Here is a 27,569-nt window from a genome sequence, read left to right as displayed (position 1 = left end):
CCGCAGGCCACTTCCATAGTAGAAATCCAAGAGTAGTGTTCGGTCAAGGTGGTCTGAGTAGCTTGTAAGGACGCCTTCAGGTTGTTGAACCGGTCTTCCATCCTTTTACTCATGTCGTTTATAGCCGCGAGGATGACAGATGTCTCTGCGTTTGCCTTGGCCACTGGCAGGGTCGGCTCTGGAGCATCCTTGTTACCCGCGATGCCCACGCTAGCATTTGCCTCATGTGCTGGGTTTGCAGAGGGTGCTTTTTTGGCATTAGACTGCTGTTTCTGGTCTTTCCTGGTAGCCATAAGTGTTCCAATGAAAAATGAACGTAATGCCCGACCTTTTTAGCAGGTGAAAGCAGCAGAGAAACGTTATATTGCTTGAATCTCGATGTATTGGACGGGAGCTCTAAGAAAGTGTGTGCACACCATAACGTGCGCTCTAGTGCCCCCATGGCTTCACTTTTTAATGCACTGGGTACCCCTTTAGCGTAGTTTTTTAACGTGCAGGGTAGTCTAGACTCCTGCTGAGCTCCCACAATGTCTGAAATAGACACTATGAAACCGATGACGTCTAAGTAAGGTGACAAATTTCAGCCTGGTCGCCAGAATAAAACATTGGCATTGTATGTTTCTGCAAACCACAGATACGTTGAATATGTACATTTCAACACCTGTAATACAGAGCATATTAACATTTCAACAATACGTATCATATCAGGATTTCTGAAGTGACGTAAATTACTTCACATGACATCTATATAAGCTGACTTACTTTCTTATTAGGAGGTGGAGGGGTCGGTGGAAGGCTTGTAATGTTTGTTGGCAGAAAGTTGGAAATCAGCACAGAATCGAATCAGCACAGAATCAGCACAGAGCACGGTTCGAGACTACCTTGCCGTTTTTATTTATTTATTTATTTTTTATCTTAACCCAAACCATGATCTTTCTGTGGTGATACGAGAGCTGACACAATATTATGGGTAAAGATTTAAGCTTATGAAATTTGACAAGGAGGCTCTGCACTGCTCAGTGCTAACCGGAGCATCTGTGGTGCGCCGGTGATGTGTTCAGGATCCGCTATGAAAAACGGACAGGTAAGGTGTTCAATACCTGGGCTAACAGGCTATTGTTATAGCATTAAGTCCATACCTGAGTGCTTTACTTGCTTATGGCAAAACAATGGCGCTCATCACAATCACCTTAGCCACCATGGACCACTAAAAACAGAGGTGAGCAGTTTAATACCCAGGCTAACAAGAACTAAAGCAACAAACTACAGACAATGCAGCCGCGTACCTACCCGCATGGAGAGCAGAGGAGGAAGTGAAAGGCCAGGAAGTGGGAGGGCCTTCAAGTCAGGAAGTGAGAGGGTGAGGGAGGGACACAGCCTCCTTTTATCCCCTCACCCTCTGCACTGATAGGCTAATGCACCAGGCAAAGTGCAGAGCGGCAGACTTGCCTGCATTCAGCCACGGCAGCATGTCGTACTGCTACATTTCTGTAACCCTAACCAAGTGGTTTTTGTGCCTAAGCCTAACCAGACCTTAACCACTGTGTTGTCACACCATAGAATATAATGATTTTTTAACAGTGACTACCGTGATACTGCACATTGAAAAATGACGCTAAGGGGTACCCTGTGCGTTTAAAAGTGACGCCAGGGGGTCCTGACCAAGTGTCGATATGTGACGAGTTGGGAGTGAGAATGTATTGGGTGAACAAAGTGGTGGAGATCAACACAGAGCTAAATGAAGAGTGAATATTGGACTCATTCACCAGGTGGCCAGAACATACTGGCAACATACTTTGTTGCTAGTCCAGGTCAGACCTCGATTCATTGTCTGGCTAGCTGCTAGCAACTGTTGATTTCACTGATCCGCAGTTTGCAAAGCATGATATATAAGTGATTATAAGTGATTGCTACTTTTAAGTAGTTTACTACTACTCATAATTACTACTCATGTCCACTCTAAGGCCATCCCCTGTGACAAGAAGTCGCAAGTAGATATTTTTTAAATTTTATTTATCCTTTATTTGGCCAGGAAGCTCCCATTGAGATACAGGATCCAGAGAGTCCTGGTTAAGACAGCAGCATAAGCAGTTTCACATAAAAAACAATCTCACATGATAGACCACATACAATGTATAAAGGCCACACAAGGGAAAGAGTAAAAGAAGGGAGGCATACAGGCCAAACCATCAATATCCATAACACAGTCCAACTCAAGTCAAGGTTATATAAAACAGCAACATGTTCACAACAGGGCTGTTTGTAAAAGACCTTTAAAGGTATCCACAGAAGGGAACGCTTCTAAGATAATGGTATTTTGCAGTTCATTCCATGCCCAAAGTGCATAAAAGGAGAGAACAGTTTTACCAAGCTCTGAGTGCACACTGGTGACATTTAAAATAATCTGATTAGTAGATCTAGTACTATAAAAGTACAATGTCTTGACAATAAATAGCAACATTTGTATTTATCTCCTCTGGTAGAGAGAGGACCATCCTAAAGATTCATATAAAATGCAATGGTGAGTGCGTGAGCCTGCACTTGTTATAAAACGTAATGCAGCGTGAAATGCAGAATCCATTTTTAGTAAGTAAGGATGAAGCTGCATGCATGTAAATCACATCATCATAATCTAATACAGATAGAAATGAGCTTTGCACAATTTTCTTTCTGGCTTTCAAAGGAAAGCATTTTCTAAACTAAAAAAAACAGTTTGGACCTAAGGTTTTTCAATAGATAATCAATATGCACATTAAAAGCCAACTTTTCACCAAGCTATATGCCTAGGTATTTGTAAGAAGTGACTCTTTCTATACATGTACCTTCTAATGTCAAGATAGTGGGATCAGCTGCTGTAGAGCAAGAACAGGGGAAGGTCATATATTTGGTCTTTTTTGAATTTAGGACCAGTTTTAATTTTAACATTGAAAGTTACATTGATTGAAAAACATCCTGTAAGAGCTCTATAGCTTGATTCAAAGATGGTGCCACAGTACAAATGATTGTGTCATCAGTGTACAAACGTATCTTAGCTGGACTTATTCCATGACGTAAGTCATTTATAAAAATAAGATAGGGGCTAAAATAGATCCTTCAGTGACACCTTTGTTCACTGTAAATGAGGCTGAGGTATAGTCTTTTTTTACAAGACATATTGAGTTCTTTCAGATGGATAGTTCTTCAACCAATAGCAGTTTGTGATCTACAGAATCGAACACTCTAGACAAATCAACAAACAGAGCTGCACAGTGCCATTCACTATCTAAAGAATTAATGATATCATTAGTAACTAGCATAGCTGCTATTATTGTACTATGACCTGATGTAAAACCTGACTGACATTCATGGAGAATATTATTATCAGATAAAAACAGTTTTAATTGGTAATTTACAAAAGATTCAAGTACTTTGGCCATAATGCTTAATTTTATGGGTCACAGGCCAAAAAGGTTGAGAACTGTTGCCTTAAGAGACATTTTTAGTTAAAATTTTGAATTCTGTATTTTTTTTTCTAAACTTGATTAAACAAGTGCTGAAATACGTGAGCAAATGTTATAAAACCTTGGTTTGATAAGAGATATGCTTGAGTATGCACTGTGAGATTTATTGCTTCTGCTGTTTCTGTCCTCTGCTTGCATTTTCACACCTTTGAAGCTGTTGCAAACTGTTCACATATAGCGCATAGAAGAGCTACTGGCTCCTGCTTCAGTTGTGTCTTAATGGCTTTAACAGGCACAGAGGGCTGTTAAAGCCCGGCTCCCGCAGGAGTTTTTGGAGACCCAGGACCATGACGTGGTTTCAGCAAACTGAAGAATAAAATCGTTATCTACAAACAATAGACCGTAGGGCTGTCACTTTCACTTTCCTGAGACAAAGACAGATTTCTCTGTTTCAGAATCCCTCAGGTCTTAAAACAGGAGATTCAGGGCCACTTCCCCTGCCACATCATAGAGTGACTTCAGCAGATAAGGCACGATAACAGAGAGAACAGATGTTTGTCTTAGTTTGATGTGTTTTGGAGATGAATTTTGTTTCTCTTAAAAGCCCTTTCTATTCTGCTTATATTTGTTTAACAGATTTAATAGTAGGGTGGCCGTATGTCTGGATAAGACATAATAACACCCCTGTTGTCAGTGGCACTCAGCAGTGGTTGGCATGAGAATGCAGCCAGCTCCATCAAACTGTAAAGACTTGTTGCTGCCACTTGTTGCTGGGCACTGTAAATACAAAACGCAGTGGTAGGATGTCCTGTGATCATGACCTTTCCTGTATTGCACAAAAGTTGTTCCTTCTATGTGTTTTGAGGTAAACTGTGAGTATCTTAACCACAGTTGTCAATGTGTGTGTGTAACCCGCCCCCTTAGAATATATTGGTGTTTGAAGTGTCACAAGTACACACACTTGAGGCGCAGAAAAAAAAAAAGCAGCGCTTCTGGTTAAAAATATTCGCTATAAAAGCAGAAGAAAGAGGGAGGCGCGCAGTCTGATCGAAAGCCACAGACACAGCAAGTTTGGTACAGCACAGTACACCATGTAACTTTACTGTTTGTATTTGTTAACCCCCCCCCCCCAAAAAAATATATGTTTTAATGTAATTTAGACTAAAATCTGAAATATATATGTATATTTTTTAATTATTAAAAAGTGCTTTAAAAATGTGTTCTGTTAATTGTGTTCATAAAACAACAGGAGACCAACTCTATAGTTAGAACAGTCTGTTCAGTCAGTTATTTTCTTTGCAATTATTGTCATTACTATCATTGGGATATAAATAAATAGACCAGTAGTTTTGCAGTGACCTACCATCAATAATTATGACATATGAAAACAGATTTACTATTTACTCATAACAGGCCATTTACAGTAATTAAACCTGAAAAAAGAAAAAAATTCTACACATTTTCAAGATAAGCAATAATCTGCACAACCTGCTACCCATAACCTCTAGGCTCTACTATTTTTGGTTATGTTTGGAGTTGAATTCATAGGAAAAAAAACAAAGCAATGAGAAGTGATGTCACTCGAGGGTCAAAGAGTGAGATTAAAGAGAGAAGCAAAGAGGTGTTCAAAAAGGATGTGAGAGGGGACATAGGAGGATGTTGTAATTTAGAGGAACAGCAACAGAAAAAGTGAACCTCTTTATTCATCAGGTTTTGCTATCGTTTCAACTGTGCTCTTGGACTGGTGGAAAATAAAATAAAAGGATCTCAGATTTGGAGAAAAAATAGTGAAAAGTTTTTTTTTTTCCGCCAAAGATCAGTGCTCAGATTTTGTGTTTTTCTGTCTGTGCTTGACTGAGTCTCAGGATGTCGACAGCGACTAGAACTGTGTGATTATGATCCATTTACTCTGCTCTGTTTCCATATGGAAAGATCTTGTGTGTGTGTGTGTGTGTGTGTGTGTGTGTGTGTGTGTGTGTGTGTGTGTGTGTGTGTGTGTGTGTTTTGTGTGCCAGCTGCTCTATGTATTAACATTGAGTCATCTGTCAGTATTTTAAAGTTTCATTCCTTAACATTTATAACATTATACAGAAATTCAACACTATACTACTGTGATGAAACATATATCATGCTACAACATTGTGTGTTTCTTGTAGACTAGAGCATGAGACATGAATAAAGTAACACTATATTTCTGGGCAACTGGGGGATTGCAAGAATTATATTTTACTGAGAGATTGTCTGTAGTTGACAACAGTTGATTAATATTTCATTTATTGATGATCCCTTGGGGACCTTTTCAAACTCTCTCATGATCCATGGGTGGATTAAGACCCTGACTTTGAAAAACAGTTATTTAAAATACTGTCTACTCTTCAATTATATATCATGCATCTTTCAGATATTAGAGCTGTGATGGTACACAACAGTTATTTTTCTTCTCTGAATGTGTCTGGCTGCTGAGGCAACAAAATTAATTTGAACTGGCATAGGCTAACCCAGAGTGCAATTTACAGACAACTTACTGACTGTTTGACTGATGGTAAATAAAATTAAGACATTTGTTTTTATGGAATCTTCAGTGCTTTCTCTGCTCCTCTGGTGTTGAATTTGTGTTACTTGTGAACTTTGGTCACAAAGCAAGACCACAATCAAATGCTTTTTGAGTTTGTGTTGCACATAAATATACACGCCTGCACACACAGCCATGTTTCCATGACTTCAGAGAATATCACACTGGTTTACAATGATTTCCTGTGGATTTACCCCAAACGTAACCACTACTTGCTTAACTTAACCTCTCTAGATAGGGCCTTTCATGTTTTTTTTCGCAGGTTTCCTGGCCACCTACGCACTTGGAAGGGGAGAGTGAGATATTGAGATCTGCAACCTCACACACTGATCCTTTAACTTTTAAGAAAGTCTTCACCCTAAAATGAATGATTTACATTATGGGGACTTGCTTTTCGGCCCCAAAAGGGAGGCAAGTCCCCACAATGTGACTGTGTTTATAAAGAGACAACATGAGGAATACAGTGAACACACGCACACACACACACACACACACACACACACTGCACATCTTTCTAGCTATTTTCCAGTCTTCATTGTAAGTTAATCAGTATAAACAATATATGTTTAGTTTGACAACCATGGGTCATGATTATTACTGTTGGCCTCGGAATACATCATACTTCAGGCAGTTCACACACTCAATGGTGTTAATCTGATCGAATCTTCTGATTTGAGTTTTGCGTAATGATACTTCTCCTTCTGATAAATCCTTCACAACTAGATAAAACAAGAAACACACTGTCTCCAAGCTAAATACAAGGCTGCTTTATTTCCTGCAAATCTACAAATCTTGATTGTGTTGGAGATTCACATGTTGTTACATCTAGCTCTGATGTTTGGTACACTAAACTTTATGTTGCATGCTCCTTAAAAAGAAGCAGTGGTGTGTGTTTTTAAAGGGTGCTTTTAGTACAAAGTTCCTCTTCACAGTATTAGTGAGTAGTGTAGCACAGTAAGTCAAGCTGTCTTCCTGCAGGGAGCTGTGTGGTGACCTCACTTGTATCTCAACTTCAACTTCAGCTTCATTTCATTTAAAGTGCACATCACCCAGAGAATCTCTGTACAGTTAATAAGTCAATAAAGACAGAAAAAACACAATATTACATGTAAAAATACACACACACACACACACACACACACATACACAGGTAGTAATGTTAATATTACAGCAAGGTTGAGGTTAGTAATTTTAAAAACAGAGATCATATCACCATAACAGGGTTGGGGTAGCTTCTCATCAAGGAGGAAAACAGTCAGTGACTTGGGTTCCCAGCTGGTGAAATTAGGAGAGCTCACAGTAAACAGAAATCATATCATAGCCTGGATTTGAAAGTATCAACAGAGCTTGCCTCCTGAATGTGCAGTGGTAGATTATTCCAGAGAAGTGGAGCTCGGTGGGCATTAATGCGAGGCACAGTTAAGTATCAAGGGAACGTAATGGATGTGATGAAGTATATGGAGCAACAAGGCTGGAGATATATTAAGGAGCCAGTCCATTGAAAGCCTTATAGGTATGAAGGAGGATTTTAAATTCAGCTCTTGTGTGAACCGGTAGCCAATGCAGAGACATCAGTACCGGCGTTATATGATCCAACTTCTTAAACCTTGTGAGGACTCTGGCAGCTGCGTTCGGGACAAGTTTGAGACCTTTTATTGCTGTCTTAGGTTGGCCAGAGAAAGTCTATTCTAGATGTTATGAAGGTATGTGCGAGGATTTCAGCGTCTGAATTTGATAAAATGGGGCATATTTGGGCTATTTTACGAAGGTGGAAGAAGGCGGTTTGTGTTATATATTTGATGTGTGGCTCAAATGTAAGATAGGGATCAAATACTATTCCCAGGTTCGTAACTGTATGGGTTTGAGAAATTGTGCAGCCATCAAGATTAATTGAAAAATATGTAAAAAGCGATGTGAATCTAGCTGGACCAACAACTAACATTTCGGTCTTGTGTGCATTCAAATGCAAGAAATTGTCTCTAATGTCAAATGTCTCTAATTTAACCAGCTGGGAGGAATCATTGACTGTTACAGAAAGATAGATTTGTGTGTCATCAGCATAGCAGTGATACATTATGTTGTGTTTTTTGAAAATATGACCCAAGGGCATTAAGTAAACATTAAACAAAAATGGGCCGAGTACTGGTCCCTGTGGAACACTGAATTCAGGTGTTTTTAAAGTTTACTGTAGTTCAGGACACCAACTTTTCAGGAGGAAGAGGGAAGAGTTACATCATGTTTCTGAAAGATGAATCTGCATCTGTGTTGCATGTCTGTGGTGTAGTTGTCTACAGATCTACAGATGGATAAATTTAGATTAAGACATGATCAGCCATTTTGTGTACTTGTTTGTATACCATGTGGTAATGAAAGGAGGTTAGGGTAGCGTGTCAGTGCAGCTATTTTAAAGGAGTGAAAATGTGAAATGTCACATACTTATGAAACCAGTAACAAAATAAACTGAGGCCTTAACTACATGTCCAGCTTTACTTATGACTGTGATACTTGTTAGTCTTGTCTAAATAACATGCTTCCTCTGATACACACACACACACACACACACACACACTGACAGGATCTTTTTCCATGTAGAGACACTGAAGCATATCATTGTACAGTTGCAGAGAAAATTGCAGTTGCATTTCATAAACTGACATTCACTGAAACACAGGCATAAACAAATGAAGACATGTAATAGATATATTCCCTTCACACACACGCATACACACATTACATTCACACACACTAACGCTTTGTTTGCATGCTGCGCCTGCTATTATTTAGCCTCTTGTTTACTAAAGATGCTAAAGGGACATGAACTTCTCTCATCCTTTTCCTGTCTACATGTGTGGGTGGTTTGCTGTCTCCATGAGTCTGCTCGTTTGTCTCCATGTGTTTGGCCCTCTGTCTGCAGGAATATGATGAAAAATGATGACAGAGAGTCAAGATGATACTTAAAAAACCAAGACAGCGAGAGACAATGAGAGACTGAAGGGAGGAAAGAAGAGGTCATATCAGCTAGCTTTTCTCTCACTGCGTATGAGCAGAGAAAGGCAGAGATTACACACCCAGTTTCTTATAGAAATTGCTGACACTGTGCAACCGTTATGGTGTGTTGTGCAACCATTTTGCTCACTGGTTACAAAGTTGTTGACCAGTTGCTTCCTTTCCACCAACACAAACAACATAGTATGCAACATGGGCTTATACTCTAATCAACAGATAGAGTTTGACGAAAATCTTATGTGGTAAGGTTGGTTTTTGTATGCTGCACTGTCATCATGATGACCATGAGATCATAAACAAACACGTTTCTTCCTCTGCTCAGCCTCACTCTGTTACACACCACTCTGCCCCTCCCCCCATCCCCCCACAGTTGCTGTACTTCGCATCTTTGTTTTTTGTGTTCTTGCATCAGAAAGTGGAACGGAACTCTGCTACATGTTCCTTCCTAGCACTTACACCACAGTGTCCTACCTACAGCATTTTCTTCTTTTATTAAAGGACAAAACTGGCAATATTCTTTGTTGTCCAATCATAAATTAGCAATTAGGTACATCAGGCTTTTCAAGTTTTTGGATTTCCCCACACAGAAAGACAAATAGAGTTTGGAGGGGGATTTCTGTATTAAGGCAAGGCAAAGCAAGTTTATTTGCATAGCACATTTCAGCAAGGCAGTTCAAAGTACTAAATGAAGAGCATAAAAGGCATCAAGACAGAATATAGAAGCAACAAAAGGCAATGTAAAATGACATTTAAATACAATTAAAAAGTGTCAAATTTGGAAATAAAAAGAAGCTAAAATAAGCTAAAATAATTAAAAACCAAAAATACACAAACAAAAGTGTAAGAAATTGATTAAACAGTGTGCTTGTCTCCTTATGTATGCTATTATATATGCTGCAGCATGTCCGGCCAACAAGCTTACAACCCACAACAGTAGCTGAGACTGTGTCTACATGAATTATCACATGCACACCAGGCATTTCAGCTCATTTCTGCAAATACCTCTGTCCGCATTAAAACGCAGAAACGGGTAATTCTCCTCCTATTGGGCATGTGCGAAGGACAGATGAGCTAGTCAGCCACTGAAAACCAGCGAAGAAGAAACGCTATGCTATTTCCATTTCCGCGACGACTACCTGACATTTTGTTTATTGCAAGCAGATAACAACAATTTCAGCAAGAGAAGGGTGGTAGATAGCCGAGTCGCTGTTTTCACATTTACACAGTTTTAATGTGGACGGAGGGCCAAAACGGAGAGAGAAAGATGCATTTATGAATTTAGCTGGCTTAGTGTGGACATGGTGTGAGTGTTACCATAGGCCAACAACACTAATTAACTGCATTCGTTTATGGGGTTACATTTTAAACTGCCTTCCTGACTAGCATATCTAGTGTGTAGTATTTCCTGATTGTGTGGATGTTAGTCCTGAATGCTATCAGAGTTGAGGCTATATTATATGTAAGGGATAATGCCCGACGAGGTGTCCATTTTCAGGAATTAACGGATGTTGTGTGTCAGACGGTTGCTTCTTCGGAGTCCATTAATTCCTGATTATGGACACCTCGAAGGGCATTATCTCGCCTACACCATGGTCACTTACCAAAGAAAAATAATTAAGTATATTATTTTCATGCATTTCGCAATCAAAATCTAAAGTTTTTCACAAGCTATAGCTCAGTTTCCCCGGTAACACCTGAGGATTTGACTAATACCTGGAACAATCATTACCATCCCATAAGGTTCTTATGCAATGGAAACATTGTTCACTACTCCAGTAAACAGAACAAATCTTAGATACGACTTGGCAATGGGAGACATTTCTAGTCCACTCAGCTAATACGACCCGTTGGCTCAGTTATGAGCCAGAAAGCTAACATTATGCTAGCAAGATTCAAAGTCAATAATATTGCGTACGGTTGACAAACCCTAAATATAATTTGACAGTATGTTTAACAACAAGATGAGATAGCTATCCAGCCATGTCATTGTCCCCAAATTAATATTGAGATTTTCATGAACTAATGATAGGCCATGTGTACTGTTGGCTGCAGCCTGAAGAAGCGAGTTGAATAGTGAATGGGATGTGAGATGATCGCTTATGTGATACATAGAATCAGTGAGATCAGAGGGGTAGTGTACTTCTTGCAGCTTGTGTGTTAGTCACCATCCTGCAGTGTTCAGAGGCAGTGAAGGTATTAACTGCCCCTTTCATTGTTTTTTTTGTGTTGATCTTTTTCATCTTCTGTTTGATTTAATTCTCCCGGTGTTAACTCTTTGTGCCATTTCTCCCTTTTCTTTTCAATTTCTTTCTTCAGCTGCATCACAGTCATCAAAGTTGCCATATTCTCCAAATAGCTTAAAAGACATGTTGAGGTCACTTGACTGTGTACTATGGTTACTTATTTTAGCCAGCGCATTAATTTAGAACGGTGAACAGACAGTTTCACTGGAACTACGTAGTAGGTGTCCATTATCAGGAATTATTAATGAACACCTTGCAGCCAATCAGAATTGAGTATTCACCCAGACCATGGTATAACAGGTTTTCATTGTAAATCTTATATATTCATCATGATGGAATGGAATACACATGCCTGTGGACATTTTATTATTTAATTTAATTAATAATTTTGATCAAATTCAATATGTATTCAATTAAAATAGTGTTAATTATTTTTTTTAAAAAAAGCTTTTAACACTGATGTTGTTCAACATTTTATGATGTTTACTGGGGACACAAAAAGTACCAAATACCAAGAATGACCCAGTTAGTGCTGAATTCGATACAATACGATATCATATGTAGCCATCAGGGGTATATTTGACCCCTTTTGTTTTAAAACAAGTCAACTGAAAATGGTAAAAAGTCATCAACTAACATTAGCTTAGCTGGCTAGCTACAGCTTATAAAATCTACTCCTTCCATTTCAGACAGTCACAAACTAGAAATGAGAAGACTGCATGTCTGAAATCAAGTACCACTGTTTCAAAATTTACTGAAATTTTCGAGTGAGTCTGTCATTGTTATCACTGTACTTTCTTGACACACTTAGCACAGCAGCCTAAGTGAGGGCAACAGGGCTTAGCTAACAGTTAGTAGCAGCAGTTAAAAGTTACTGCATTTTGAGTTTTGGATTATCTTTCCATGTGGTTACTCACCAAAAGAAAGTAATCAAATCCAAACATTTTTGTGGTATTATTAGGATTCCTTGAAGAGTTTCTTTATATGACCCTGTTTCCACTGAACCACATCATTATGGTTTGTAGAGGATTTAACTTTAACAGGGGTCATCCTACGTCTGTCTCCAGTCTGCGTTTTGCTGTCTGGGGGGTTGATAAAATGCAGAGGGTTCGTCACTGGAATTGGGTGAAGGGCTGAGCGTTTAGGCGGATGAAGGAGGAAAAGTAGGAGGAGACGGAGAGTAGGAGTGTGGGAGAATGGGACCAGATATAATATTACTTACTGGCAAAACTCAAGTACAGCAGCAGCTGTTTAGAGTGAGTGTTAGTCATCGCCCTCTCTTTAGTTTCTGCCCCCCTCCCCCGACCCCCCTTTCTCAGTCCCTCATGAGAGTGTTGTGAATAGCTCCTGAAATAGAGCTCACTGGAGCGTAGAGCGAAATGTGAAAGACGCTGTAGACAGAGAGGGGGTTTGTGTAAGCAATGTGATACGGTGCCAGTGTGAAAAATGTGTTCACTCGGAAAGATATGGAGTGAAAAAAAAAGACCAAGAAAGAGTGACGTGAGAGAGAGACAAGGACGCACAGATAAGTGAGTGGGAGGAAAAGAGAGAGAGAGAGAGAGAGAGAGAGAGAAAGGGGCGTACTCAGATTGAGAGTCTGAATCTGAGAGAGGAGGAAAGCTGGTGAAGGTTCACACTTATTTTGCCTGCCACATACAGAATCACCCTCCACAGAAAGGATTTATCTTTTTAGCGTTCTTTTTTTGTGTCTCAAACCTTGTGGATTTCATGGACCTTGGACTGTGATTCCTTCTGAGAAGTCTGAACAATACTTTTTATTTCTTTAACTTTATGAGAGGACCCAAAATTTTATTACAGGACATCAATCAGATTTACATTTAATTCATAGTTTTGATAAAGTCATCAGCTGTACGGGGATATAGTTTGACATGGGGCCTGGGAAGGCGCTACTTATCCTGGGTAAGTCTATCAATGAGAGCACAATGTGTGTGTGTGTGTGTGAGTGTGTGACTGGGTGGGTATGTTCAGGTTGGAAAAAAAAAAAAAGTACAGGGGAGTTTTGAAATTTTTTAACTCCTCGATTTACTTTTTGCTTCAATTAGACACACAGCTTTTTAGGATTATGTGGCAGCTATAGTAAAACTGGTTGAGTTTATTTCTTTAGTAGCCTCAATTTCTGAGTTTCTCACTTTTGAGGAGGCTCATCCACTGACAACTATTAACAGTAGTCATGACTTATAAAAATGAGGCCAGATGGGATGGCATTTTTAGAAACCTTAAATTCTTAATACATAAGCAAATATTAACGACCAGAGACCAGAGAGTGAGCGCTACACAGCTGTCCAGCTGTGTTTGCCGCTGTGGTGTGTGGGCTCAGTCAGACAGTGTAGTAAGAACTGATGCTGCAGCACTGATCGGGTCAGTCAGATCATCAGGCTGTCGAAGTAAAATAAACCCAAACTCTGACTGAGCCTGAATGAGCTGAGGTACTGTTTAGAGGTCTAATGACACATGGTAACTCAGCAGAAGAGGAACCTATAAGTTTTGCCTCAAAAAGCACAAACCTTAGTTGAGTGGTGGTTTTTGTGGTTCATACATCTGTTAGGCAAATTTTAGAAGCTCACCACTGCTATAAATATTTATCCTGTACTGGTTACACAATTTTAGGCTGCAGTGAGTAACCTCATATAACGGTTTGCGTATTTTTACTTCACCTTATTATTAAGACATGTGTAACACTGTGTATGGTACATATATGTCATATCCAGACGATACTTGTGTTACTGCACTATCAAATAACATTTAACTACAGTATATGTTATATAGCCTATAAAAACTATATATTTGTAATGGTGCCTGAAATCTCTGTTACGAAGCCACAGATAATTATCACATGACTCTGAAGTTCCCCTCCGCTCTACAGAGCTTTATAGCGTCTTTCAGCTTATTGTTTTGGTTTTACGGCCCATGACTTTACTGTTTTGGTTCTCTCTCACTGTTGTTTCATGCAGCAGCAGCAGTCAGCTGTTTTCAGCAAAAATACTGATAAAGCCCACTGCATGCTACCTGCCCAGCACCAAACGACACAGAGTTAGAAACTAGCTGGTAAACGTAGTGGAGCATTGAAGGACCAGTGTGTGAGATTTAGTAACATCTAGTGGAACAGACTTGGCAGAAATGGTAATGATAATATACATAAGTATGTTTTAATAAGTGTTTAATCCCATGAAAATAAGAATCATTGTGTTTTTGTTACCTTAGAATGAGCCCTTTATATCTACATAGGGAGCGGGTCCTCTTCCACGGAGCCCACCATGTTGCACCACCATGTTTCTACAAAAGCCCAGAATGGACAAACCTGAATCCTTTCCTTTTGTGTTTTTTGTGAATTTCACAGCCACTGTAGGTTCTCCTACACGCTTGGAAGGGGAGGGTGAGGGTTGGGGTATTCATTCGGTTGCAATCTATAACTTCACCACTAGATGCCACTAAATCCTACACACTAGTCTTTTAAGCAGCGAAAGAGTAAAATATTTCCCTCAGGAGTTGGTGTTGTCTGATTGATCTATAACGAGGCAACCGTTTGTTAACTTGTTAGCCATAACATCTTTACAATATGTAAATGTTGTATTTACATCTTTTATGTTTTGTTGCAATATATTTTTGGATGTTAACAAATAAGAAGTTGGCTATTGTCTGAAGGAAGCCCACTTGAGAATACAAGAGGATGATGATAATTAAAATTATACTATCAAAAGTCTCAATAATATTTTTGCTCAAAATAGTCCAGCAGTTCCTGGGTAATGCCATCTAAGTTTGTAAACATGTTTCTGTGGGAACAGAACTGTTGATGTTTTTCTTCAGAAGAGCTAATCCTTGATTTATGACCTTAAAAACAGTACTGAGTCCAAAGATGTTTTTTTTTTAGAAGAGCAGTTGCTCATGACCTATGCTTGAGTCTCTGTTCACATGTTATGAGGATGTTGGATAATAAATTGGAGCCCCTCTATGATTTGCTTTTATTAAAATCTTCATTGTAATTTTGTTGTTTACTAAGAAATGTAATCACTATTTCAGTTCTGTCTTTTCGAAGGTCAGGTGTTGGTTAACATGTGACTGACCAGCATTAGTTAGTCAGTCTCAGCTAACTTTTGAACAGAGTAAAATGAAGTCTTGGGATTATGAGCAATTGCAGTCACTCTTACGCCATGCATACTCATATGTGAACAGAAAAGACGCAACGCACAGAAAGACAGAAGTATGCAAAAATGAAACAAATCATTGGGAAAAAGCTTTGTCTGTATTTATCACTTCTCCTCACTATCAGGTCCAGACATAATGGCTACATGCAACAGAAAGAGAAAGAGACAGAACAAAACAGCTTATAAAGACATGTGAGACAGAAGAGACATACAGAGAGGACAGTTAATGTGTACTGGTGAACGAGTCAGCTGTGAGCAGAGCATAAAGTTACTCTTTGTGTATTTTCAGGCCTTGTTTCTGCCCACAGTTATTGAGTCATTAAGTTAGTCTCAGTCATACACACTCACTATCACTGTCAAACTCTGTCTGGTTCTTCCTGAAGTGGTGTTGCTGTGGGAGCTCCAGCTTCATCACAGAGCAACAGAGGGCTCATTGTGATGGAGGGAAACACAGAAGAGGGACCTGGGAGTATTTCACACCATGTGTGGGGTGGGGGCGCTGTTTTCTGCCTTACCAGCGACTCATGAGTCACAAAATGTGACTGACATGTGCATGCTCTGGTGTGTAGCGCACAGGGGGTGGAGTCATGGGTGGAAGAGAACAAAATAACACTGCACAATCAGGAACATGCATGTAATTCAAAATGTGGCATACAGCTAGCTACTACTAATTATGACCACAAGCCTTCCCCCTTAATTATATGTCACCCCACACACTTTGTTGATGAAAATATATTTTATAAAAGCCACACAAGTTAATCTTACTTACTAGCTTTACTAAGGGATGGTTTAAGGAGACATGAAGCAGTAAATTTTTGTGACATACATCCTTGTTCTCTGTGTACGTGTTGATGTCTGAGAGAGGAACAGAGGATTACAGCTGCAAGTAGTTACACCATCAGTCACATACACATGTTACCCATATGGACACCTCACAAACACACACATAGTCTCACCTTCACACTCTTGTTAAAACACAACAAGATAAAGAAAATTACTCCACTGGAGGATGGCAGATGAAGTCAACTTGAAGTCACAGCAGTTACTGTACAATGGATTCCAGCGGTGACTGAAAGGCATGGTACAAAATTAGTCAAAACATATTTTAAAGTATAATTCAGTATAATTCACATTTCTGTTGTTGATCCATGTAATGTTCCAAACAATCGTAGCTTTTCCAATAAATTGGTAAATATGCTAAATTTTGGAGCCTGAAGAGACAATATTTCAACATAGAGATAATGTCTTTAGCTACTGTGTGTCGTGGAGAAACTTTACTGAGCATATAGATCACTGGTGGAGGAGTGGTATTATGGTGCAGAAACAAAAATAAATAAAATTCAATTGAATAAAACGATTTATTTTTGGTGTAGTGTCCTTTAGATAAGTGTTAAGTGTTTACTTTATTGTGTCTTCCTCATCATTGTAAGATTTTGCCTTAACTGTGAAACGCAACTAAATGGCCTCTCTCTTTCCCCACAGGCTTAATGTGTATGCTGGGGGAATGTTTCTCCCAGTGTCCAGATGGCTATAACAAAAACGGCAAAAAATGTATAGGTAATAATCTCCCATGACTTTTGATTTTAACCACCCCTCTCCACTGTCACTCTCAGAAAGAAGTGTTGCTCCCATTATGCAATACCTCTTATTGGAGTTTAGCAGGAAAAGCAGCCTTTTTTGACATTCCAATTCATTTTTCCATTTTAGGCGTTTAAGCACTGCTCATATCAAGACTGGATTACAATGAAAACAACAGTAGATGAGGTTCAAATTTTTAGATCACCACAATTTCAAGCAACCAGCAGAAATAATTACACCGCATTGGCAGCAATGATATAACCACAGACTGGTGATCATGGTGAACAGGAGTGTGAGAAGAAAAAGAGCTAACAGAGATCGCTTTAAATTAAGTTTTTACAAGAATGTAAGACACTGTCACAGTAAATATTATGTTCTATTGTGTATTGATGTGTAAGATTCATCACTATAATTATATTATCTTTGATTTATGTATTTGTATCCAAATCTACAGATATAAATGAGTGTGATGAAAACGAGGAACTGTGTGGGAAACACGCAGTGTGCAACAACACAGATGGCAGTTTCTACTGTCAGTGTGAGGATGGGTTTGCAAATACTAAAAACAAAGTTAACTTCACAACGGGAGATGGACAGTGCAAAGGTGAGTGTGAGTGTTAGTGTATGGGACCAGTGTCAGAGTTTCTCTCTTGTCTGAACACTCACCTTCATTTGTTCCTCTGTCAGACATTAACGAGTGTTACAATAACAAAGAGATCTGCGGTCACAAGGCAGTTTGTAATAACCTGCTGGGGAGCTACAACTGCACCTGCCATTCTGGGTACACTAATCCCACCAATAACCTCAAACACTGCATAGGTGAGTAGTGTCTACTTTTTTGTGTCCACATTTCTCAGGTTGAAGTTGACTGGAGCTGTGATGAAACTTTGCTGAAATTATAAAACAATATACTCACCAGAATGATCAAGATGTAAGTCGACTCACCCCAACAGATGCCACAAAAATGACAAGAGAGAGAGGCAGGTGTCAATCAAGTAGCTCTGTACACCCACACTACACCTGTGAGAGTGGACCGATGTTGGGCTTTTAAATAGAAAATCCACTCTAGTGGCCCTGGACACACCAGGATTTAAAAGGCCGCAAATTGATTGACCCTGCAAGAGATCAGTGAATTCACTTGCAGGGGATGAAGTAAATGTGTACTGGCTTGTTTCCAAAACATAAGGAATATTTCCAAAATTAAAAACTGCCCATCCTGAGCGAGCTGATCTTAAAAGAGGTCATAGACATTACGTTTCATCATATATTATAATTCCATGTAGTCTGGCCTTAACCACAAAGCCACCTCCTCTTGCCTCCTGCCAGCTCCAATTACAGCTCTTAACTAACTTGAAATGCAAGACATCTCACAACACTACTGACATTAAGACTGACACGGCCGTACCCCTGCTTACATTGCAGAGATGTTCGTTCCATCATGGGCTACAGCAATCCCTGCAATCTTAAGATTTCATACTATTCTCATCGAAATCATTGAGGAATGTCCGTCATTTCTTATGTCTCTGTTTTTTTATCCTCTCGCAGACATAGATGAATGCAAAAAAGCTGAAATGAAAAAAGAATACCTTTGTGGAATAAAAGGGACTTGTAAGAACATTGATGGGAGTTACTGGTGCATGTGTCCAGAAGGATACACCCACTATGGCAATGAAAGGACTCCATGCTCAGGTGAGTGTATGCATACACGCCCCCCTCCATTGCCATTACTTCCTTACTTTCAAATTAACTATGCATCCAATGGCTTCAATATCCTCATATTCCTCATATGCATATAGAACTGTTTGTTCACTGAATCTTGCACTACTTGCAATTTTTTCAGCCCCAGTTTCTTCTTCTTCGTTGGTGTTGATGTGAATGCTCACCCTGCTTTTATGTTATTGTGTGTGTTGCATCGGATTCCAGATAATCTGTGGTGTATGTCTTGCAAGATAAAGAATAGAGTATCTGTTCAGTGCTGCTGCTTTGCTGTGTAGATTTTATCAGAACTCCTTCTCTCACGCTACACAGTGAAGTGTCAAACTCTGTCACTCATGTGTGTTTAGTGTCTTGCATGATGATCATCTGATGTTTCACCTTTTTTCCATTTAGAGCTTGACTGTGAAACCTTCCAACCCAACAGCAGCCTTGCACAGGTAAAACACATGTTTAGATACCGAATTATTAGCATAATGAATGCACTGCAACAATCATAAATAAACAAAATGTGTAAAGTTTTTATGCAGGATTTATTTTTGTACTTGTCCCATGCAGGTCTTAGTTCAGGGTCAGTTATAGTACAGCACCCTCCAGTGTCTTGCTAAAGAACATTTCAGAAAGGGCAATTTCCTTTATTTACACCCTGCAGCCCTGTAGAGTTTGGTATATATGAACTTTAGTAAATACTGAATAGTCTCATTATTCTCTCTCTCACTGTCTGTATCTGTCTCTCAGTCTCTTAAAGGCCTGGAAGACATTTCATCCATGATGAGAGACAGCTGTTTGGCTCTGTCTAACCCACACAATGCTAGTGAGGGGAAGACTGATGGAGACGCGCTACTGGAGGTCAGAAAAGCCAATACAAAATACAAACACACACACATTCTTGCACATAAACACACAGTATTGTCAATTTCCCCCTTCTGTGTCCTGCAACATGGACAGAAACTTCTCACAGCCATCGAGGACATCCTGTCCCCTGGTCACCTGAACCACAGGGAAGACGTGAGTGGTTTTCTCCAAACGGTGGAGGAGTCCATTAGGCACATTGGTCCACAGCTCAAAGACAGCATTACTGAGATGGAGACCACTGAGATAGGTAACAGGCCTTTTCCCTGGATGATAATATATAGAGTTTAATAAATAAAAATAGGACATATTTTGGAATTAACATTATCTGTGCAGGGGGAGATTATTATATGAAATTTGTTATTTGTTTGAGTAGGTGCAAAGATTGCAGTTCAGAGGGGAAAGACTCAACCCACTGGACCAATCCTTCTGACCAATGAAAATGCTCGTCTCGACACTGACTGGACAACAGCAGCTGGGACGGGAACATATCCTGGTAAACTCTTCCTCTCTTTTCTTCTGACAAATGAGTCATGTATCAATAATGTATTAAATAATATATCACTAATTACCATCATATTTCTAATTGTCTTTATAGGCTTTGCTCTGGCTGCATTGTTGACCTACAAGAACCTTGAGAAATCTGTTAACAACTCCTTTGAGGAGCTCAAAGGACATGAAAAAAATGCCAAAAATGCCTCCTCCTTCAAGATCTCCTCTAAAGTTGTGTCTGTTGTGGTCTCCAACCCGTCCACTCAGAACCTGAGCAGCCCTGTGAACATCACACTCAGACATCTAAACGTACTCCTGCCTGTCCTACATTCATTTCAATGTTGTGTCACTTCCTCTAATGTACAGTATGTACATTGTATGGAATATAAAGAGATAAAGACTATATGGGTTTTATTTTGGTGTATTAGGAGACAGCGGAGTCCTTTGAGGTGGAATACATCTGTGCATACTGGAATGACAGAGGGGCCTGGTCCAAAGAGGGTTGCCATCAACAACAAACCAATGCCACACACACTGTGTGTACATGTGAACATCTGAGCAGCTTTGCTGTGCTTATGGCCCTCTATCCCATGACGGTAAGAAACAGACACACACATCATAAAAACCTAAATGAAATATTAATTTCCCCATGATGTTTAATGTTTGAATTTTATTGATACTCTCCACTGAGAAAATTGCTTTTATGTCTTAACATCCAAAGAAATCATCGAAACAATCTTTTTCACTGGAAACAAATGAAAAAGTGTCACTTGTTTAATTTCATTTTGCCCTTTTGCAGATTCTCGTGTGCTTTAAAGATGCATTAATCTTTCTGAAACTTTGCAGTTTCACTGCTCCCATCAACCACATTTTTGAGCACAGCAAAAAAGCTGTGAAAAACTGACTGTACACCACCTTCCCTGCAACAAATGGCGGCCAGAGTTAGCTTGATTGGACAACACTGATTGATTTCCTGCTTTTTATAATGCAAACAGGCCATCGTTTCAACAATACTTAGTAAAGGAGGACAAAGGCATAAGGCAAACACATATATAGTCAACCTAGGACAGGTGTATATTTGTCACTGGGTAGAGGGTGGAACAAGAAATCAACCCTATTGGATAATAGATACAGGGGTGGGGATTGCCAGAGTCAATGTCCAGGTGCCATACCCATACATTAAAAACAAGACAGAAAAACAAGAATACACTTATATCTTCGAGTTACATGAAATCAAGCACAAAATGTGCCTGTTCCAAAACATCCATATATCATGATTTAGAGGAAGCATGACACATTTAAGTGAATTGAGGCCAAAGGGTTCAGTTGTGTTGAAAGTATGAATCCAATATGTCTCTATGGAACAGTGAGTTAACTATATCACCATTTCTAATTGAGGGGGAATTTTTTTCTATTCCCCAGAACTTTAATAAGGCTTCACAGCCATGAGCATAATGTCAGTCCGTACAGCAGTTTTGTGTTCAGAACTACTCCCTTCCAAAGAAAACAACACACACATTATGCTGTAAATGATTACACACCTTAAGGTCTGACATGTCATCTCTTCTAGCATCCCTTTGCGCTCATACTGATAACAAAGATAGGGCTGACCATGTCCCTGCTGTGCCTGGTACTGTGCATCCTGACGTTCAAGTTCTGCCGCTCCATACAAGGGACACGCACCACCATCCACTTGCACCTCTGTGTCTGCCTCTTCGTGGCTGACCTCATCTTTCTGGCTGGCATTTCGAAAACCGAACCTGTGGTATGTTCGTCCAAGCAAACAGCGACTTTAGCATGGACTGCAGTAATCCAACTGTTGACCGTATGCTTAACAAGACAGCATTTTCATTAAAATGTTTACATGGGCTGAACTATTCCACTCATCTTCCTGTTTACACACTACATAGCAGAGCCCAGTTATTAATGAAAGAGCCACCCTTCACAGCACAACATCAGAGGATCTCTGCTATATTAAAAGGGGCGCTCCACTGATTTTAAACATGATGTTCCCTTTACTCGTCATGAGGACTACTGCTTAGACTATGAAAACAGTTCAATCTTCAGTTCAGAGAAAGTGTCATTATAGGAAATGTAGGATGTAGTGTTTTATAGAGCTTGACCTATACTGCGGAATTAAAGTCAGGATATCTCTTCCTGTGCAGCTTCAATGTCATCTTGTTAATCCACAAACCTTAAGGAAGCGCAATAACAAATTGCTGATGTACTCATTTAATAATCTTATTACGGTCATTATCATCAGAACATTATATTTACATGGGAATATCTTATTCAAAGTTTACTGCAGTCCATGTAAAGACAGCATGAGACATTTCATTCCTCTACTTCCCTCCAAACTTACTTTTCTCACATGTTTATGTTGTATTGCAGGGCGGCTGCAGGTTTGTTGCAGCAATGCTCCATATCTTCTTCTTGGGAGTGTTTATGTGGATGCTGCTGGAAGGGGTGCAGCTGTACCGCATGGTGGTCCTGGTGTTCAATGCCACCATTCGGCCCCTATACTTATTCATCGCTGGTTATGGGACACCCCTTGTTATCGTCATCATATCGGCCATCGTTAATCCCAAGGGCTACGGCACTAAGGAGCAGTAAGTGGGTGGAGAAAAGATGAAATGTTTTGCATTTGCTTGTGATTGCACATCGGCGGATTACAGAGAAATTCTGTTACCTATCTTGATGTTGTGAAGAAAACCCTGTCATGCACTTGTTTCCTTCCTCCTAACTGTAGCTGCTGGCTGTCACTGACAGACGGCTTCATCTGGAGTTTCTTCGGCCCCGTGTGCTGCATCATCTTCCTCAACGTCTTCTTTTTCATCATCACCGTCTGGAAGCTCGCCCAGAAGTTCACCAGCCTCAACCCAGACCTCTCCACACTTAACAAAATTAAGTCAGTCTGTGTGCCTGCTTGTATGCATGTGTGCGTAACGATGTGACTTTGGCTGTTGTAATGTGTGGAGTAATGTCACACACATCTAATGCATTGCACAAAAGCTGAGTTAAAACGTACTTGGGTCAAAGGGGGCCGCTTTGGGAACTGAGAATTGCACAGATGAGAACAATGTGAGAGTTTTGTGTGGAAAAAATGTAGAAAATGTTTTCATAGTACTGACTCTGGTCTCTAATGCAGTGCTACTGAGGGGCCTTTCCCTCAACCCCCTCTATCTGAAGTATGCTCATTTTTTACTCCACTCTGTGCATTTATACACAGCACTGTATGTCTCCAGCTGCAAAACACATCTGAGATTTAATGGAGAAAAAATCATCCTTGGATGCACTGGTTTATCAATTAGTGATGTTCCATTTATTCCAGAGAATTGGAAGTGTGAACCTATTTTGCCAAATGCATGCGAGCATGAAGAAAGCAACATCTTTCATCGCTGCATTAGATTATAATCAAAGGATTTATGGTTGTTTTGTCAGTGGAGAAATTTGTATCTCTTCCACATTTCTGATGGATTTCTCTCTGCCTGATTGATAAATTGTCAGTAAAACTGTTGAAAAGTGATTGGATTCTGGGTGACTGAAATCGAAATCTGATCCCTGCTAATGTTTTAGTGCTTCGCCAGTTGTTCATAGGACTAAGAAGGTTACATCACAGAATACATGCAATGCATGTTGCGGGAGGACGGTTTTAAAATAGTGTTTCTAAGCACGGACTTTTTCTTTAAGCTCTTCTTTCATATTTATCTGTTGCCTTTCACTTTTATATCTCCACCAGCTTTCAATAAACAGTAAACTGATGGGAAATGGCTCAAGCACCCGTCCCCTTTCTCTTCCTTTGTGACTCCTCAGGGGTTTTCCAGATAATGCTGTAACTGAGTCATCCACGTGTTAGTGCTCATGCTAATCTTTCTTTCTCTCTGTATCTGTTGCCCTTTCTTTGATCCCACTCCCACCCCTCCCCCTCTTCTTCTGCAGGGCTTTCACAGTGACAGCTATTGCCCAGTTGTGTATACTGGGTCTGATGTGGGTGTTTGGGGCCTTTCTGTTTGAAGAGGGCATCGGTACAACAGTGGCAGCATACCTCTTTACTATCCTCAACAGCCTGCAGGGAGCACTGATTTTTGTCATGCACTGCCTGCTGTCTAAACAGGTAGGAAACAGTGGTTGTGCATGTGTGTGTGCATGCGGTTAATGGAGGGATTAACACAGTAGATAAAAACACAACTAAAAGAGAAAGTGTGAAACAAAGATGGAGGATTGCACTGACATGAGGGTTGCCAGCTGTGGATTTTTTCCTGATGTTCTGCTGCCCTCTGCAGGTTAGAGAGGAGTATGCCTATTTCCTCTCCTGTATCTGCACACCACAGAAGAAGAGATACTCCGACCTCAGCAGTACCAATCCCTCCAGTAGTCAGTCACGAGTAAGAACACAGTGATATCTCTTCCCTCTGTCTCAGCCACAAATACTCTTCCTTACAAACATTGTCTTACTCAATTTCTTAACACGTGTTGTTTCTGTTCATTTAGGGTTCTCAGAGTGGACAGCACACCGGAGAATCCCAAATATGAAGAGCTAAATCTCTTATTCTACCCCAAAGACAGACTATCACACTTTAGCAAATCTGGGACAGGCAAGTCCTGATTTTAAAGTTTTGGATCACTTTAAATAAAAATCCAGTCATTATTAATTCACCTTTATGAATTAAACTCTGTTTCTGTTGTACCATTAAACCAGTGGTTCCCAACCTGGGGGCTAGTACCCCTCCAAGGGCTCATAGGAGAAATCAAAGGTGTTGTGAGTTGATTAAAAAGAAGAAAAAAAACGAAACTAGTATGTGATGCACAAATGAACAATTATGTTTATTATCATAAGTTTTCTCTTTTTGAGAGTTTGACCTCCCCAGAACTCAATTTGAGAAGAAAGCATCACTCTTTGTTTGATCTACTCAACTCTCATCAACATTTGCAACCTGTAATGAGGAGCAGCAAGTAGGTGTTGCCCGACCATAAAGGGTCACAGGCCTTTCTCATCCTATCGAAGTTAATGAGACCACATATATGTTTTTGCAACTCAAAAGACAATTCCGACAATATGAGCAGCAGCATCTGCCAATCAATTGCATGATGGGTGAGAAAGTCTTGCATTTACCTCATTATTTTGCTGATTTTCATCACTGGTAATGTTCTTCAGTGAAGTTGTATCGATAATGACTGAATTTTTATTTTGGCCTAAAGAAATCCTATGAATGTGTTATTATTGTTATGGCGGGCAAGAAGTACCCAGCAGTTAAAAGTGTTTATTCAAGAACTCTGTAAGTGAAAGTGAAGATATTTCAGTAGATTATTGGTTCATCCAGAACATATCATAAACATAATATAAGCTGTATTGCCTTTGGAGTGATTAAAAGTGATATAGACTATTTATTTCAAAGTGCAGACTATAAAGCCCACATTATGTAGGCTATATGAATCTATGAGCTCTTCATGTTTAAAGCAAGAGCAAACAGCTCGTGCTGTATTTTATATGAATGTTTTGTGTAAAAATAAGGGTAGATGTGCTTTTGTGGTGTTTGTAGTGAATAGAAAATATCTGTGTCTGTGTACTGTTTTTAACAGTATGTTTTGGGAAAGAAACAAAGGACTGATGATGCAAATTACTCATGAAGTGCCTCTGAGGCTCTCTTCATGTTCCAACAAACCCCATGTGGACATGCAGGGAATTTATGTCTGTTGTTTCTTGATATGAAACAAAATTAGTGTTTTGCTTTTTTTCAATCACTTGTGGCTATTTTTGAAGAATCTGTCTTGGTTTCAAATTGAGCTGTACCTTTTTTTACTGGTGTATGTTACATTTTTTTAATTCTTCAAATTGTTCAAGGAAACAACAAATCTGGTCCAAAAGGATTGCTTTGGGAGATACACAAAAACAGATCCACCCTTCTGATAAGCCTGCAGCTTCCTGCAGTCAAATTATGTTTGTGGAATAAAATTCCATTTTGTCATTATGTCCTTATTATAGCAGTTAGCCTGCACCTCCACACGTTATTGCTGTAAGCTTTCACATCCCTGTGATGTCATGAAAACTTTAGCCGGTATGATGAGGCTTAATGGGAGTTATATAGTCTGGAGTTTGTTTATTTTATTGCACTTTTCCTGTTTAAAAATGATAATCCAGCATGGTGCTTGGAATAATCAAGAAGACTTGAGAATCAGTCTTACTTAAGAACCTGAACAGTTTCCTTGCTGTAATAGAGCTATCAATGATATATTTTTATATTTTATAGAAATTGATCAGATCACGTCAGCGACATTGATCTTCAGAGAAAAAAAGAAGACATTTTGGATTTCATATCTGTCTTTTTATGTGAATGGTTTTGTCCTATGCTGTTTGTTTATATTTAAATTGCTCCCTTTCTCATGTGAGATCCTGTTTAAGGCCATGTATGTGTTGGTTTTAACAACTATATTGTTCTTTCATTCCAAGTGTGGCAGAACTTTTTTTTGTGACTGTTGATACCTTTTATTCATGCATTGCAAAATGTATTTTTATGTGAAAAAGCTACATGAATTGTGCAGCATCTTGTGAATGTAAGAATCTTATCATTAGAATATATTGTAGATTTTCTAGTTTGAAAGTATATGAAGCTATTTTTCTACTTTGTTTTGTTGTACGTTGTTCGGTACTGTTATCTTTAAAGAATATGCAACACAAATTTTATTAAAGCTTCAACTTCATCTTAAGAATTTGTAAAGTGTGTGGTTTATCCGCATTAGTCTCCAGCAGGGGACTTACTGTATATAGTAAAGTAGTGCACCTATTGTATCTAAACTATAGGATAGATAGATAGATAGATAGATAGATAGATAGATAGATAGATAGATAGATAGATAGATGTCCTTGGATGTTTGAGCTTCACTGTGCAGAATGATGTATGTGCAAAGTTTGACACTTGATTCATCTGCTGAGGGAGGAACGTTTCTCTGTGTTTACTGAAAATTTGATTTTAAGGAGTGTACTTATGAGCATGATATGTTATATGGAAACTTGAAGCCTCCAGTTCACATACACTTTACAGTGAAGTACGAGACATCTTGTATCCAGCATTTAAACTTTTGAAATGAACAATATTTGCATATTTAAAGATTTTGGATTTTTAATGAGGGAGGAGGAAGAGGAGATGCCATTTTAAGGATTTTTAAGGAGGTAATTGAACTTTCTTGTGGGGGGAAAAAAAAACATGTCACACACAAATTATCATTCAAAGTATTTTATATGTCTTCAAACATGTCTGCAGGGGAGCTTTAAACTACCCAATACAGTACATCAAATAAAATTTCCTTCACCCTACAAAAATTCAGCTGGCATAATAAATCATCAGTAATATAAGGGGCTATTCTGCATTATTATTACTTTTACATTGGATGCATATTGTTGGTAATACCCACTTTCCAATAAGACGCCTTTTATAAAGTAAGCTATTAACATCTTTTGCGTTTGACCACTTACGTTACCACCATACGTTAGAAAACCGGTGTTACAACGTTG

General features: G+C 39.3%; 1 protein-coding gene and 1 long non-coding RNA gene across 4 annotated transcripts in view; both read left to right on the top strand.

Moving 5' to 3' along the window:
- LOC121912272 (putative adhesion G protein-coupled receptor E4P) overlaps positions 1 to 26,767 on the top strand; it is a 59,447-nt gene extending 32,680 nt beyond the window's left edge. For 2 of the 3 annotated variants that reach the window (XM_042434474.1, XM_042434455.1), the window contains 12 exons: positions 19,112 to 19,155; positions 19,454 to 19,564; positions 19,664 to 19,817; positions 19,944 to 20,063; positions 20,166 to 20,368; positions 20,488 to 20,655; positions 21,630 to 21,824; positions 22,451 to 22,668; positions 22,809 to 22,967; positions 23,999 to 24,173; positions 24,343 to 24,444; positions 24,551 to 26,767. In XM_042434474.1, coding sequence (XP_042290408.1) covers positions 19,112 to 19,155; positions 19,454 to 19,564; positions 19,664 to 19,817; positions 19,944 to 20,063; positions 20,166 to 20,368; positions 20,488 to 20,655; positions 21,630 to 21,824; positions 22,451 to 22,668; positions 22,809 to 22,967; positions 23,999 to 24,173; positions 24,343 to 24,444; positions 24,551 to 24,592 — 1,691 coding nt within the window. In that variant the 3' untranslated portion in view covers positions 24,593 to 26,767. The remainder of the gene's footprint in view (positions 1 to 19,111; positions 19,156 to 19,453; positions 19,565 to 19,663; positions 19,818 to 19,943; positions 20,064 to 20,165; positions 20,369 to 20,487; positions 20,656 to 21,629; positions 21,825 to 22,450; positions 22,669 to 22,808; positions 22,968 to 23,998; positions 24,174 to 24,342; positions 24,445 to 24,550) is intronic. The other variant, XM_042434466.1, reaches the window with a different exon arrangement.
- On the top strand, positions 12,847 to 17,324 carry LOC121912407. The gene is made up of 3 exons (XR_006100064.1): positions 12,847 to 13,181; positions 16,907 to 16,981; positions 17,132 to 17,324. It is a non-coding gene; the product is annotated as an uncharacterized LOC121912407 (long non-coding RNA).
- Positions 26,768 to 27,569: the final 802 nt, after the last annotated feature.

The sequence above is a fragment of the Thunnus maccoyii genome, chromosome 2, assembly GCF_910596095.1.
Source record: "Thunnus maccoyii chromosome 2, fThuMac1.1, whole genome shotgun sequence".
In the NCBI taxonomy this organism is placed as follows: Eukaryota; Metazoa; Chordata; class Actinopteri; order Scombriformes; family Scombridae; genus Thunnus; species Thunnus maccoyii.
Note: the sequence above shows the minus strand (reverse complement) of the source record. Positions and strands in the feature narration are given on the sequence as shown.